This window comes from Penaeus chinensis, chromosome 11, assembly GCF_019202785.1.
Source record: "Penaeus chinensis breed Huanghai No. 1 chromosome 11, ASM1920278v2, whole genome shotgun sequence".
Classification (NCBI taxonomy): domain Eukaryota; kingdom Metazoa; phylum Arthropoda; class Malacostraca; order Decapoda; family Penaeidae; genus Penaeus; species Penaeus chinensis.
Genome location: NC_061829.1, coordinates 23629061 through 23644060, shown reverse-complemented (window position 1 = coordinate 23644060; position 15000 = coordinate 23629061). Strand labels below are relative to the sequence as shown.

General features: G+C 41.7%; 2 protein-coding genes across 2 annotated transcripts in view; one reads left to right on the top strand and one right to left on the bottom strand.

Annotated features, from left to right (window-relative positions):
- Positions 1–3591, bottom strand: part of LOC125030568 (UPF0598 protein CG30010-like) — a 13077-nt gene extending 9486 nt beyond the window's left edge. The window contains exon 1 of the mRNA XM_047620686.1: positions 3399–3591. Coding sequence (XP_047476642.1) covers positions 3399–3572 — 174 coding nt within the window. The 5' untranslated portion in view covers positions 3573–3591. The remainder of the gene's footprint in view (positions 1–3398) is intronic.
- Positions 3592–3891: 300 nt separating this feature from the next.
- Positions 3892–15000, top strand: part of LOC125030844 (katanin p80 WD40 repeat-containing subunit B1-like) — a 225043-nt gene continuing 213934 nt past the window's right edge. The window contains exon 1 of the mRNA XM_047621166.1: positions 3892–4215. Within this exon, the coding sequence (XP_047477122.1) occupies positions 4167–4215 (49 nt within the window). The 5' untranslated portion in view covers positions 3892–4166. The remainder of the gene's footprint in view (positions 4216–15000) is intronic.

Sequence of the window (15000 nt, the reverse complement as noted above, 5' to 3'; positions counted from 1 at the left end):
AATTAGTTAATGCCATTTTTTAAAAAAGAGATCAATTACAAGATGATGTCACAATAGCTATATGGAATATCATGATGAAAATAAACTTGCATACTAGTGTTTTTTCTGACACCTAAAAACTATACAACAGGTAATTTGTATAACTTTTTTGTACTATTACTAATTTCTATTAAGAAAAATTATTAGGAAGATGCTTCTTGTTGAATCATAGGTTTACATAAACTGATGCTCAGCCTAGATATTATAGAAAAAGGGTAGTGAAGAAACTGCTAGAAAACGTATAGGTGTTAAAATGCCTTTACAGAGTATGGTTAATGTCACCTTTATAATCATTTAACTTCAACAATACACTGGAATGCTGTCCATACTAAAAATTCTGTTGCCATATACAATTGATGGATACCATACTAGTTATAGCAATATCTGATATATCTTACTAATAATGTGCACTATGTACGCTAAAATGACAACACTTATGGATAACTATAGCTAAGATACCAAAAGATTCTTCTGCAGAATGATACTGGGTTGCAAGTTGTTGGCAATGGCATGTGAAAATGATGAAGAGAATAGTAAGAAAGCTTGTTACAAATTTTAAAAGTCTCATATAACTATAGTTAAATTGTAAACTGAGACATATCATATATCTTATGTTAAGACACTACAAGTGCAACTGCACCAGACATTTTAAGATGGTACGAGTGCAACTGTACTAGACACCTTAAAATTACAAATGTTCTAAGCTGCATTTCAAACATCCAAGCCAAGTCAGGCTAAAATCCAATGAACCTGAAAGTGATAATACCATCCTTCAATTGCTGACACTCTCCTGACCATGCTCTCAGCTTCACCATTTGCTGGCCACCCCTCCATCCTGATGACTGACAATTTTTTCTTTTTTCTTTTTGCTATTTATTGTGAACCCAAGAACAGTCCAGAAACCTGAATTGCACAGTAGCTGGGTTAAGGTCTGTATGCATAACACAGTCTTATCATTGCAATAAGAGCACGATAAATAGGCTGCTGGAACTGAAATATTTTGCAAAAGTAAGACATTCTTTTCAGTACTAGAGCCTTGAAATACTGGATTTGTATACTTTTATTTATATCTATGATAATCATCTTATCTCCTAATTCTAGTGACTCCACACAGCTTCCCCTGATATATAAGGTTAAATAAGAAATGTGATTATTACTCTGTATTATGAATTTCAAAATTAGCCTTTATTCAATTAGACATATTCATACTCCTTGCTAATCCTCTGAATTCTGTAAGAGGCAGCCTGGGACACTATCAAAATTAATAATGCACATAATATGTAACTAGTTATTAATCTGCAATACTTTACATAAAAATAATAAGTGCACCTATATCAAAAGGTATATAGGGTAAAATGAAACTTAACTACATGTTAAAACTTCGTACCACATTTTCTTTTAAGATTATGTGAGGGACAAAGTGTTTTCTCAATATGTCACTGAAACTATTGCAGCCATAGATAACAAACTCCTTACATAAGCCTGGTGTACTTCATGTACTCCATATGATATTTTAAATAAAAATGATAAAAGCATGCATACCGAAAGTTATATGGAGTAAAATCAAAAGAAACTGAGACTATATGTATGATCTTCATACCACATTTTCTCTAAGATTATATGAAGGACAAAAAGTGTTTTCCCTATATGTTACAGAAACTGCTGTGGCCATGGGATTTCCAACCCTTTGCATAAGCCATCTGTACTCCCATAAGTGTGATATGTGTTAAGTTTTAGCAACTTACATCACTGAAATTGAGATTGAGATTTTAAGGTGACCTCAACACATCCAATATCATTTACAAAGAATTCTGCAAAATATCATAATGACGGGTATGATCTCTGTTTTACCCTATGCTTGCCATTATATAATATGCTCTTCCAAACTGCAGTAATCAGCTTAGTGGACAGCAAAACACACATGCAAGATAACTTCTCAGTGATCCAAGTTACCCATGTACACTATTCTTAACAATTTAATTCAACCAAGTGTAATACTGGACATGAACATCAATTCCCTTGTCATGTTTTTTAGGATTACAACATATCTTTAAATAATTAAAATTATGCTTATATGACGATCTGCAAGTAATAAATTCAACCATGTAAATACAAACTCTTAACCCAATGCCGACGGGCATGATGTGTACGTATGTGCCATGCCCACTGTGAGTTACTTGTTTGATTGGTTTTACACACAGATGGCTACACTTGTACTAAGTCACCAATAAGCCAATTTAGAGTACTGCCTGTCTCGCCCATTTACCCTATTCTTTAATTTACGATAATATTTTATGTTATGTTAATATTTATAACATTATAGTAATTATAATGTTTATAATAAAAATAGCACCATCAATATTCATGGCACTAGTAAAAATTACATTTTTTCCACCAATTCAAATCAGGTAAGGTCACAAGGTCCTTTGTGGCTAAGCGCTAGTAGAGCCATCTATGTGCAAAGACATTTCACAAAAAATATAAAAAATGAGCATAGTATTTTTCCCTTTTTTTTCTTTTAATTTTCCACGGCAACATTGGGTTAAATTACAAATAAATTATCATAAAAAATAAATATATAAACTAATTGAAAGACAAGCAATCATTTCTTATATGTATGTAATATATATATATATATATATATATATATATATATATATATAGATATATATATATACACACATATATATATATATATATATATATATATATATATATATATATATATATAGATATAGATATATATATATATATATATATATATATATAAATATATATATATATATATATATATATATATAAATATATATATATATATATATATATATATATATATATATATATATATATATATACATATATATATATATATAATAATTTTAAAAAATAAAGACAGCCTCCCAAAAAGAAAAGCTCATGGGTATGCAGCCACTCTTCTTAGAATACATAGTACTTAGTCTATTTACGGTATAACCAGGTCTGCTGCACCTAGGAAAAGGTATATACACTAACAATGAAATTAGCCTATATTTAGAACTAGCTGATTGGCTGCTGGCTAAATACACTTTCAACAGTTTAAATTTAAAGTTCAAAGTAAAATGCATGAAGCAATACATTGATCTCTCTGTTCTGGCAATATTCAGCAAATTATAAATCACCACAGATTCTGGCAAACTTCATTTCATCTGAATATATGTCCTGGAGGTTTCTAGCCCTTTGTCAGACACGAAATTCTGGAGGGCATAACATATTGAACTTGGCTCTTTGAGATTTGTGGACTTCGATAAACAATTCTGCTAATCATTTTCTATACAAGGTCGTAATTCACTTCATTCATGACCGTGTTACAACAAATTTACCATTCCTTGGTGGTCGATGTAGTAGAAGTATTCTCGCACTCTCTTCTCTGGTGATTGTCCCTGCACATATGTGGTGTTCCCTGGAGAGTTGTGACATTGTCTGGAGATGAGACATCGAAATGACTGCCACAAAATAGGAGAATAGTTACTATTGTTAATGACTCTGTTCAACATGTTTACATCATGAAAGATAATCCCGAAATGTCAAACGAAACTTACACTTTTAATACTAGCGTTTGACTAATACAGCACCTTGAAATACTCCTTTGAGCATTATATCATATATTTCAGAGTCGTTGAAGTTTATATCTATGGGGTTAAATATAAAACCAGAAACACAATATTTAAAAAAAATCATAGTTCTTATTTTGACTTTATTTTCATGAAAGCCATGATAAATCGAAAGAAGAGTTCTGATTGGCTGCTGAGCGAGTTGCCTCCCGCAGTCTAACCAATGACAATCGCCGTTGCTTCTCGCTCCGGCAGTGCCCCGAGAGACCTCAAATGGAGTCGGGTTGAGTGTGACAGCCTCTCCTCATATTTTATGCGATAGGCGAGAGCTGAGGTGAATTACAAATACCCGGTTTGTGCACGAGGATCTCCAGCATCACAGGTTGACATAGAGCTAGTGTTAATGACCATAACTGTGCTTACGGCGCGTGAAATAAAGGTACAAGGTGGTTGTTTACAGTCGTGAGTAAGCCAGCTGATTGGTGAACGTTACCGTGAAGTCCCGTTGTGGATGGAGATTCTTTCCTTCAGGTCATCATGAACCCGAATCGATCACCCAATCTATCGAAGAGATCATGGAAATTACGTGAGTGTCATTCTAGTCTTTCGGAGCCTTGTATTGGCTTGCATATTTGGTCTGTACGTGAGTGTTTTAGTCCAGTCAAACGTTACACTTACTCATTGTAGGCTTAGATTCCAGCTCACATGGGGCACCCATACACACTTTACTTGTGACCTTCACTTTCTAAATTGCCTTACGTGGAACCCTGTGCCCATATACCTCAGTCTTAATTTATTATTCTGATAATGTAGTGTGGTTTTTTATATTACCATGCCTTTCAAATTGCAACGAGAAGCATACCTCCGTATTCCCCGCACGCTTTGGTATGTTTTTTAAGTGCATGCATACATATCAGCCAATCTCTTCTCTGTCGAGTGTATGTTTGCACGTATGTATATTTATACTCATCCACAAGTAGATCTAAATACACACAGGTAATTTGTAACAAATGGTATTGATGCATAGTTCTTGGTTCCCATTATTTCTTCGTAAATGGAAATCGATAGGAAATTAATATCACCACGCGGAATCCTGAAAATTCTTTCTGTATAAGTGATAGGCCTACATGTAGTCTGGCAAATACCATCCATTTTTGGAACTTTGACCTTTTACAATTTTTTTTCCAAGGCTGCTTACTTGAAAAAAAAACTTATTGGTTACATAGAACTATATCAATTAGTTCAAAATTTTAACGTTTTTGAGCTGTTAAAAATGATTATACAGGAATTGCTGTATAATAATGACTTGCATTTTATCCTGGAACTGAAGATTGCAAATACAATTTACAAATCATCAAAAAATAGATATTGTACAGTCAGCGTTATTTGTGTTTCAGTTGGTATGTTTAACCATTTAAATCCACGAAGTAAAGGAAAAGCGACAACATTAAGATAAAAATCGTTAGGGAAGCTATCCCTCCTTCGCCGAAAGACTCCAAAATGACAAAGGTGAGGCCCATCCCACAGCCCCAGATGCGCCGTACACTTGCAAGTCGTTAACCTTAAAACGCATCTGTAATTCTCCTCGTGTGACCCAGGAAGATGATCACATTCAAAGTTCATTGCAACTGCATGACCGCGGCGCCGCCCATGCTCGCACGGCGTAACTGTTGCCGACTTTGTCACGTTTTAGTCCGGGGTGGCCTCGCTTACGGTTGAATGATACTCTTTTATGGCTCTTTCGGGTTTAGTTGGGTTCCGCTCTTCGGAAGGGTAGAAAGGGGACTTACTCAGTGGTCTGAAATTGATATTGATTTTTTCATAATTGAATAGTTATTTTTAATGATCGTATTGTTTTCTATTTAGAATCATTGTGCATTGAGAAATACCGATGGTTTTGCTGACCACATGTGTGAGACAAAAAAATAGATACGTATATTTTAAAAGTATAAAGATCTACTTGTTCAAAATTTCGAAATATGCCAATTTGGTGCATTCGATGTTTTTCGAGGTGGATGAGCATTACGATTCCCCCGAAGGCCATTAGTATTTAAAGTAAGTCGGCCATTCAGACATTGGCCAGTGGTCCATGCGCACCAAGATTCATTGATTTGTATTTTTTGTTATTTTGCATTCGTGTGTTCTGGAAATGTATGAGTGAAAATTGTTTCTAACTGATCACGAACGAAGCCGAGATGACTATAATATGGATGTTCATTTAAAATGCCGCAATACATTCTAAAATTGTAGTTAAAAAGATATTTACGCCTCGCGTGTAAATTCAGTGAATACCCCAAACGGTCTTGCTAAACAACAGGGATAATGGGCAAACGTTGATACTTTGTTTACCAATCATGGTAGAAGAGGGCGGTACTTTGCTATTTGTGGCCGGCATTTGATGGTCTGAAACTATGTGGATTGGGACTAGAAATAATCTTGCGAGGTCCCGATATTACGGACTGCATTGCTGAGTCTCAAATATGAACTTTTCACCATTTTTTTTTCTCGCTTAGGCCTACAAACGTCAGAAATGGAAGTCCGTGTACAATGTCCAAGTTGTCAAGGCATTAAGTCGCAGAACCCGAAGCGTGGGAGAGGCTCCTTCTCTTTCACAGTGCTTTCTGCGTTCGTATTTACACCTGTTCCAGGACGTAACACAGACTAGCCACTCCTATGTGAGTAAAATATCAGTAATAACGTGTATAAGTTCGTGACGTGTTTGCATGCATGCGTTCAAAGAGAAATCATGCTTCGCGTTCGTTCATTCAAATTGAGCAAGATACAGTAGGTCATTGGACAGCCCCCTTCTCCCTCCCTCGGCTTTTCCAATGAATCTTGTGCCCTGCAAGTTGGTGCAGTGTAAGGCAGGAGTGGCCCAACGCCGCGCCTGGTGCTGGTGACGTTGGCGGTTGTAACGTGATATTGCTAACCTGGCTCTTTCTTGGTGCGTGGCTGACTTGCTGGCCTTGTTTATTGTTTTTGTCATTTTGATCTTCATAATTATTTTTTTCTGCGATTTAGAATCAAGCTCTGTCTGGTTCGGGATTTATCTGAATCCCCTTACCCATCTCCTCCCCGCCCCTTCCCCACCCATTCCTTCCCAGTTCCTCACACACTCTCTCCCTTGCTTCCCCCTCTTTCTCTTGTTGTTCCTTCTCTCTCTCTCTCGCGCCCTTGTCATCTGCCTTACTCTTCCTTGTCTCTGTTGTGTACCTGGTATCTTGTGTTGTTTGTTGGCTTTAATGTAATTTCCGAAGTTTTGTCTTTTTCAATTTTCATGATTTCAGTTTGATTAATGGCATTTTGAATTTGATTCTGACGCGTTCTACCATTACGCATGCTGATAGATGGTGCCCGGGAGAGAGGTAGTGAAGGAATGAACGAGCCGAAGTTGGTGAGGGCGTATATTGGAAAGAGAAGGGAATGTGGGATGAAATAAGGTGATAAATGAAAGGGAAGGCGTGTTCAAACCAGGGCTGTGTCTCAGTGAATACTAAATAATAAAATGGAAGAAATTTTGCAGTGATATGGGCAAGGCGATCCAGAATGAGAACTCCCCAGACTGGGCATTACCCCGGGCCACTTAACATAGTGAGGAAGGGCTGGGTGCGGGTCTCCGGGTATGTGGGCCAAGGATGAAGGAGATTCCCCGGAGCCAAAGGACGTTAAATGGCCGTTATCAAGCCAACTGTCTGCATTGCGTGCGTCATCATGCGAGCGCGGAGGGGAAGAGGGGAGGAGGGGGAGGCGGCAGGTTCATTCACAGGGACGACACCAAGATTCCTTCTTTTTTTCGTTCATTTTATGAGAAAACGAGGATGAGTTGAGGCTTGCAATGTGTCCTCGTGTCTCGGGTGTTTATGTGCTTAGTTGCAAGAGGCCATTTCATTTGTTTAGGATTTAAGACGCACATGTATCTTTGTCAAAACAACGCGTCAGAAACTAGGCTCTCACCTTTGACATGGATGTGACCCAGTTAGCATGCGTAACGTTTACAGTGGGGAAGGTTGATTGGTTAAAACATCTATTGGTGGGTTATATAGCTTGATGATCCTACATAACCTTGCGCATGAGTCAAAGTCCATTTGTTTATTTGTGTGTGTGTTGTTACGTGTTAAGCTTGGCAGGGTGTTGATTATACCCTGAGGTGACGTCGGTATTGTTTAGCATGCGAGTGGGAGGATTTTAGCATTAGTTGCCTGCGATGTCTGTTTATGTTAGACGTATAAGCAAAACATTGCTCATTTGCGCTTGATCCTTTTAATAATCGACGAACAGAGTTCAATGACTTTAGATTGGACATGCTCATTGTCTCTAATTATTTTACACATGTGTATGTATTTGATGCAAACACTAGAAAAGAGGATGATTACCATACCCTTCCAGAGACGTAGGGAAGGGGCAGCAGGGGTTATACATGTTTGTAGCTGGTGCGGCTGGGCGTGTACGCGTGTAGATATCAGTCCTCGCACTCGCGCGCACACACATCGTACCGACACACAACAAGGCTCCCCTCATGCCCTATTGATGTTAGCTTGTATATACCCTTCCTTCGCCTGGTGCTTCCCCTCGCCCGTCCTCTCTCGTGCTGCCGCGTCTCGCTCTCCCTTGCCATAAGTCTTTGATAACTGCTTTATGCACTTTGACATATCAGGTATATGGATACTGCAAATTAATTGGACTTTTTCTTGTGGGGTCGCCAGAGGGTCTGCTGCTTGCTGATTTTGGTTGATTTGTTTGGTGAATATCCATGGTGTTTTTATTTGGTGTGTAGCCTATATTTTGAAAGCTATCCTTGAAAGAGGACCATGTGTGAGCTCTCGCGACGACGGTTGATGCTCCACTGGATAGACGTAGCTTAAACTTGGATTTTTAGTTGTTTGTATGCTTTGCAGTCCCTCCTGTTCATTTTTATTTTTTGACTTTCGTGTTCTGTACCTTGGTCCATGTATTGGTTCTCTGTTAGTTGCTGTTCTCCGGGAGGTCATTTTTTTCTCTTCCTTTTTTTCGTTTTTTTTGTTATTGATGCCTCCCCTGCGCAAATAACCCAGTTTACTTGGTCCTTCGTAGATATCGCTTGTACTGCTCTTTTCGCACTCCTCTTTGTTTCGTTCCAATTTCCCTCCCTTTTCTCCCTCTTTTCTCCCTCTTTTCTCCCTTTTCTCCCTTTTCTCCCTCTTTTCTCCCTTTTCTCCCTCTTTTCTCCCTTTTCTCCCTCTTTTCTCCCTTTTCTCCCTCTTTTCTCCCTTTTCTCCCTCTTTTCTCCCTTTTCTCCCTCTTCCCCCCTCTTCCCCCTCTTTTCTTCCTCTTCACCTCTTCCCAATTCTCTTTCCCTACCTCTCCCATCCTTTTCTTATTTTCATGTCCCCTATCCCCCTTCCATCCGACTCTTCATCTTCCCTTCCCTTTTTCCATTCGTCTCTATCCCACGTTTTCGTCTTCTCGCCATCCCTTTTCCCATCTCATTTTCTCTCCCTTTCCTTCCTTTTTTTCCCACACAGTTCATTTTTCAGTCCGTCTTGCTTCCTCCTCCTCCACCCCCGCCTGCTTCTTCCGCGCCTTTATGAGACCCAAGGAATACTTTACGACATTGGTTTCTGGTCCGGCTGCTGTCAGCGGACAGAGGCGCTCGGACTTTCATGGTGGTGGTGTTGAGGGGCCGGAGAATATGCTGCAATCATTTCTAGGGATGCTGTTGTCCGTCCTCTTGTTTGTGACGTGGTTCGGCGGGCGGGGTCGGCGAAAGGGGGGGGGGGGGCGAGTTTGTGCGACCGTGGTAAGAATGATGTAATATTCAATGCAAACCTCGCGCTCCCCGGCTGATTGGAGAAGTTTGTGAATGGATTTTGCACAAGAGGAGTAACTGTTAACTGTTGGGCTCCTCTGTTTGCAAAGGCCCTTAGGGAAACGTCTGCGGTGTTGGTGGTTTGAGTTAGGATGTTTAGGCAGTATATTATGCAATCTCAAGATGGTAACTTAGCTCGCTGTGTCCCTTGCAATCTGCTCTGGCTGTTGGCGGGTGTCCGGCTGAGAACAATGTGTGTTGGTTATTTTACATATGCACTAGCAATGTTAAAAATGTTCATTTGTATCATGTGGTTACCACCACCGTTACCGTCGTTATCATCAGTTTTATCTTATCATCATTGTCATCATTGTCATCATTGTCATAATCATCGTCATTATTATTTATTTATTATTATTATTGTTATTATTATCATTATCATTATTATCATTATCATCATTATCATCATTATCATCATTATCATCATTATAATCATTATAATCATTATCATCATTATCATCATTATTATCATCATCAATTATCTATTATCTATTATCTATTATTTATTATTACCTCTATTGCTGCTACTGCTACTACTACTGCTGCTGCTGCTGCTGCTGCTGCTGCTGCTGTTACTACTACTACTACTGCTGATGCTGCTGTTACTACTACTACTACTGCTGATGCTGCTGTTACTACTACTACTACTGCTGATGCTGCTGTTACTACTACTACTACTGCTGATGCTGCTGTTACTACTACTACTACTGCTGATGCTGCTGTTACTACTACTACTACTGCTGATGCTGCTGTTACTACTACTACTACTACTGCTGATGCTGCTGTTACTACTACTACTACTACTACTGCTGATGCTGCTGTTACTACTACTACTACTGCTGATGCTGCTGTTACTACTACTACTGCTGATGCTGCTGTTACTACTACTACTACTGCTGATGCTGCTGTTACTACTACTACTACTGCTGCTGCTGCTGCTGCTGTTACTACTACTACTACTACTACTGCTGCTGCTGCTGTTACTACTACTACTACTGCTGATGCTGCTGTTACTACTACTACTACTGCTGCTGCTGCTGTTACTACTACTACTACTGCTGATGCTGCTGTTACTACTACTACTACTACTACTGCTGATGCTGCTGTTACTACTACTACTACTGCTGATGCTGCTGTTACTACTACTACTGCTGATGCTGCTGTTACTACTACTACTGCTGATGCTGCTGTTACTACTACTACTACTGCTGATGCTGCTGTTACTACTACTACTACTGCTGCTGCTGCTGCTGCTGTTACTACTACTACTACTTCTGCTGATGCTGTTACTACTACTACTACTACTACTGCTGCTGCGGCTGTTACTACTACTACTACTACTACTACTGCTGCTGCTGTTACTACTACTACTACTACTACTGCTGCTGCTGTTACTACTACTACTACTACTTCTGCTGATGCTGTTACTACTACTACTACTACTGCTGCTGCTGCTGTTACTACTACTACTACTACTACTGCTGCTGCTGTTACTACTACTACTACTACTACTACTGCTGCTGCTGCTGTTACTACTACTACTACTACTACTGCTGCTGCTGCTGCTGCTGTTACTACTACTACTACTACTACTACTACTGCTGCTGCTGCTGCTGTTACTACTACTACTACTACTACTGCTGCTGCTGTTACTACTACTACTACTACTACTACTACTACTACTACTGCTGCTGCTGCTGTTACTACTACTACTACTACTACTACTGCTGCTGCTGCTGTTACTACTACTACTACTACTGCTGCTGCTGTTACTACTACTACTACTACTACTGCTGCTGCTGCTGTTACTACTACTACTACTACTACTACTACTACTGCTGCTGCTGTTACTACTACTACTACTACTACTACTACTACTGCTGCTGCTGCTGTTACTACTACTACTACTACTACTACTACTGCTGCTGCTGCTGTTACTACTACTACTACTACTACTACTACTACTACTGCTGCTGCTGCTGTTACTACTACTACTACTACTACTACTACTACTACTACTGCTGCTGCTGTTACTACTACTACTACTACTACTACTACTGCTGCTGCTGCTGTTACTACTACTACTACTACTACTACTACTACTGCTGCTGCTGCTGTTACTACTACTACTACTACTACTACTACTGCTGCTGCTGCTGTTACTACTACTACTACTACTACTACTGCTGCTGCTGCTGCTGCTGTTACTACTACTACTACTACTACTACTGCTGCTGCTGCTGCTGTTACTACTACTACTACTACTACTGCTGCTGCTGTTACTACTACTACTACTACTACTACTACTGCTGCTGCTGCTGTTACTACTACTACTACTACTACTGCTGCTGCTGTTACTACTACTACTACTACTACTACTACTGCTGCTGCTGCTGTTACTACTACTACTACTACTACTACTACTGCTGCTGCTGCTGTTACTACTACTACTACTACTACTACTGCTGCTGCTGTTACTACTACTACTACTACTACTGCTGCTGCTGTTACTACTACTACTACTACTACTACTGCTGCTGCTGTTACTACTACTACTACTACTACTGCTGCTGCTGTTACTACTACTACTACTACTACTACTACTGCTGCTGCTGTTACTACTACTACTACTACTGCTGCTGCTGCTGTTACTACTACTACTACTACTGCTGCTGCTGTTACTACTACTACTACTACTGCTGCTGTTACTACTACTACTACTACTACTACTGCTGCTGCTGCTGCTGCTGTTACTACTACTACTACTACTACTACTACTGCTGCTGCTGCTGCTGCTGTTACTACTACTACTACTACTACTACTGCTGCTGCTGTTACTACTACTACTACTACTACTACTGCTGCTGCTGTTACTACTACTACTACTACTGCTGCTGCTGCTGTTACTACTACTACTACTACTACTACTGCTGCTGCTGCTGTTACTACTACTACTACTACTACTGCTGCTGCTGTTACTACTACTACTACTACTACTGCTGCTGCTGTTACTACTACTACTACTACTACTGCTGCTGCTGTTACTACTACTACTACTACTGCTGCTGCTACTACTGCTGTTACTACTACTACTACTACTGCTGCTGCTGCTGTTACTACTACTACTGTTGCTGCTACTACTGCTGTTACTACTACTACTACTGCTGCTGCTGCTGTTACTACTACTACTACTACTGCTGCTGCTGCTGCTGCTGTTACTACTACTACTACTACTACTGCTGCTGCTGCTGTTACTACTACTACTACTACTACTGCCCCTGCTACTACTGCTCTTACTATTACTGCTGCTGCTGTTACTACTACTACTACTGCTGCTGCTGTTACTATTACTATTACTGTCATTACAGTATTATTATTACAATCCAGTTTTCAGTAGTTCTGTGATGATCACCATTATCGTTCCTTATCATTATCCGCTGCGAATCCCCGCTATATACTAATTAACGCTTTGTCAGACTGCAACATGCGAGTTCACTCCCCCCCCCCCCACCTCCATCACGCCAAAGGCCCGCCAGGTAAACTCTCCTATTACCTGTCTGGAGAAAGTCGCGCAACCCCTTACCGCGAGCCTCGAGGGGGTTACGTGACTTGGCCTGGGGAGTGGGTCATCGCGGGAGCTGTGTGGCGGACGGGGATTTCGGATCTTCGGAAGGCAATATGATCACTTGCGCGGATGTTTTCGTGAAGAGGGGAGGGTGGATTTTTTTTTTTTTTTTTTTTTTTTTTTTTTTTTTTTTTTTTTTTTTTTTTTTGTCTCTACTCTCCTTCTCAAACTTCCACTCTCTCTCTCTTCTTACTTTCTTTCTTTCTTTCTTTCTTTCTTTCTTTCCCGTTCCACCCTCCTCCTCTCCCCTTTCCCTCTCCCCTTCCACTTTCCCTCTCCTCTCTTCTCCCCTTCCACTTTCCCTCTCCTCTCTTCTCCCCTTCCACTCCCCGCTCTCCTCTCCTCTTCCACTCCTCCCTCTATTCTCCTCTTCCACTCCTCCCTCTTTTCTCCTCTTCCACTCCTCCCTCTCCTCTTCTCTCCCCTTCCACTCCGCCCTCTCCTCTTCTCTCCCCTTCCACTCCGCCCTCTCCTCTTCTCTCCCCTTCCACTCCGCCCTCTCCTCTTCTCTCCCCTTCCACTCCGCCCTCTCCTCTTCTCTCCCCTTCCACTCCGCCCTCTCCTCTTCTCTCCCCTTCCACTCCGCCCTCTCCTCTTCTCTCCCCTTCCACTCCGCCCTCTCCTCTTCTCTCCCCTTCCACTCCGCCCTCTCCTCTTCTCTCCCCTTCCACTCCGCCCTCTCCTCTTCTCTCCCCTTCCACTCCGCCCTCTCCTCTTCTCTCCCCTTCCACTCCGCCCTCTCCTCTTCTCTCCCCTTCCACTCCGCCCTCTCCTCTTCTCTCCCCTTCCACTCCGCCCTCTCCTCTTCTCTCCCCTTCCACTCCGCCCTCTCCTCTTCTCTCCCCTTCCACTCCGCCCTCTCCTCTTCTCTCCCCTTCCACTCCGCCCTCTCCTCTTCTCTCCCCTTCCACTCCGCCCTCTCCTCTTCTCTCCCCTTCCACTCCGCCCTCTCCTCTTCTCTCCCCTTCCACTCCGCCCTCTCCTCTTCTCTCCCCTTCCACTCCGCCCTCTCCTCTTCTCTCCCCTTCCACTCCGCCCTCTCCTCTTCTCTCCCCTTCCACTCCGCCCTCTCCTCTTCTCTCCCCTTCCACTCCGCCCTCTCCTCTTCTCTCCCCTTCCACTCCGCCCTCTCCTCTTCTCTCCCCTTCCACTCCGCCCTCTCCTCTTCTCTCCCCTTCCACTCCGCCCTCTCCTCTTCTCTCCCCTTCCACTCCGCCCTCTCCTCTTCTCTCCCCTTCCACTCCGCCCTCTCCTCTTCTCTCCCCCACCTCTCCGCCCTCTCCTCTTCTCTCCCCCACCTCTCCGCCCTCTCCTCTTCTCTCCCCTTCCACTCCGCCCTCTCCTCTTCTCTCCCCTTCCACTCCGCCCTCTCCTCCCCTCCCCTCCCTTCCCCCCACCCACCCACCCACCCACTCTCCCTCTTATTCATACTTTAATCAATTCACGCGAGGGCGCCGCGGATGTGTAGCAACATGGTGACGAGTAAGGGATGAATCGGAGGGAGTGACCGGGCACATTTCTACCTTGTTTACACCCTTGGTCCTTCGCGGCTCAATGTCAGGCACTGCTTACAGAATGACATAGTGAACCTTTTTGGAAAGGAGATTTGAATGTAATTGATCCTGCGTGAATTAGTAAGCTCTTACGGATGTTATTTGTGCGTTTTGATACGATTACTGTAGCATTTGTTTTGTGGGTGTGCGGGATTTGATAAGATAGTACTCTACGGACTGGCAGCACATGGTGTTATCAGGAATGTTGGGTCGAGTCATGTGAGTTTCCGGTAAATATAGAACTTATTACATGTCGCGCGTAACATCGTTGCCCAATATGTCATCATCCGTATGATAGTGTAATTAAATTGGTATGAATTGTTATGTAACGTCAGAGGGATCGTTACT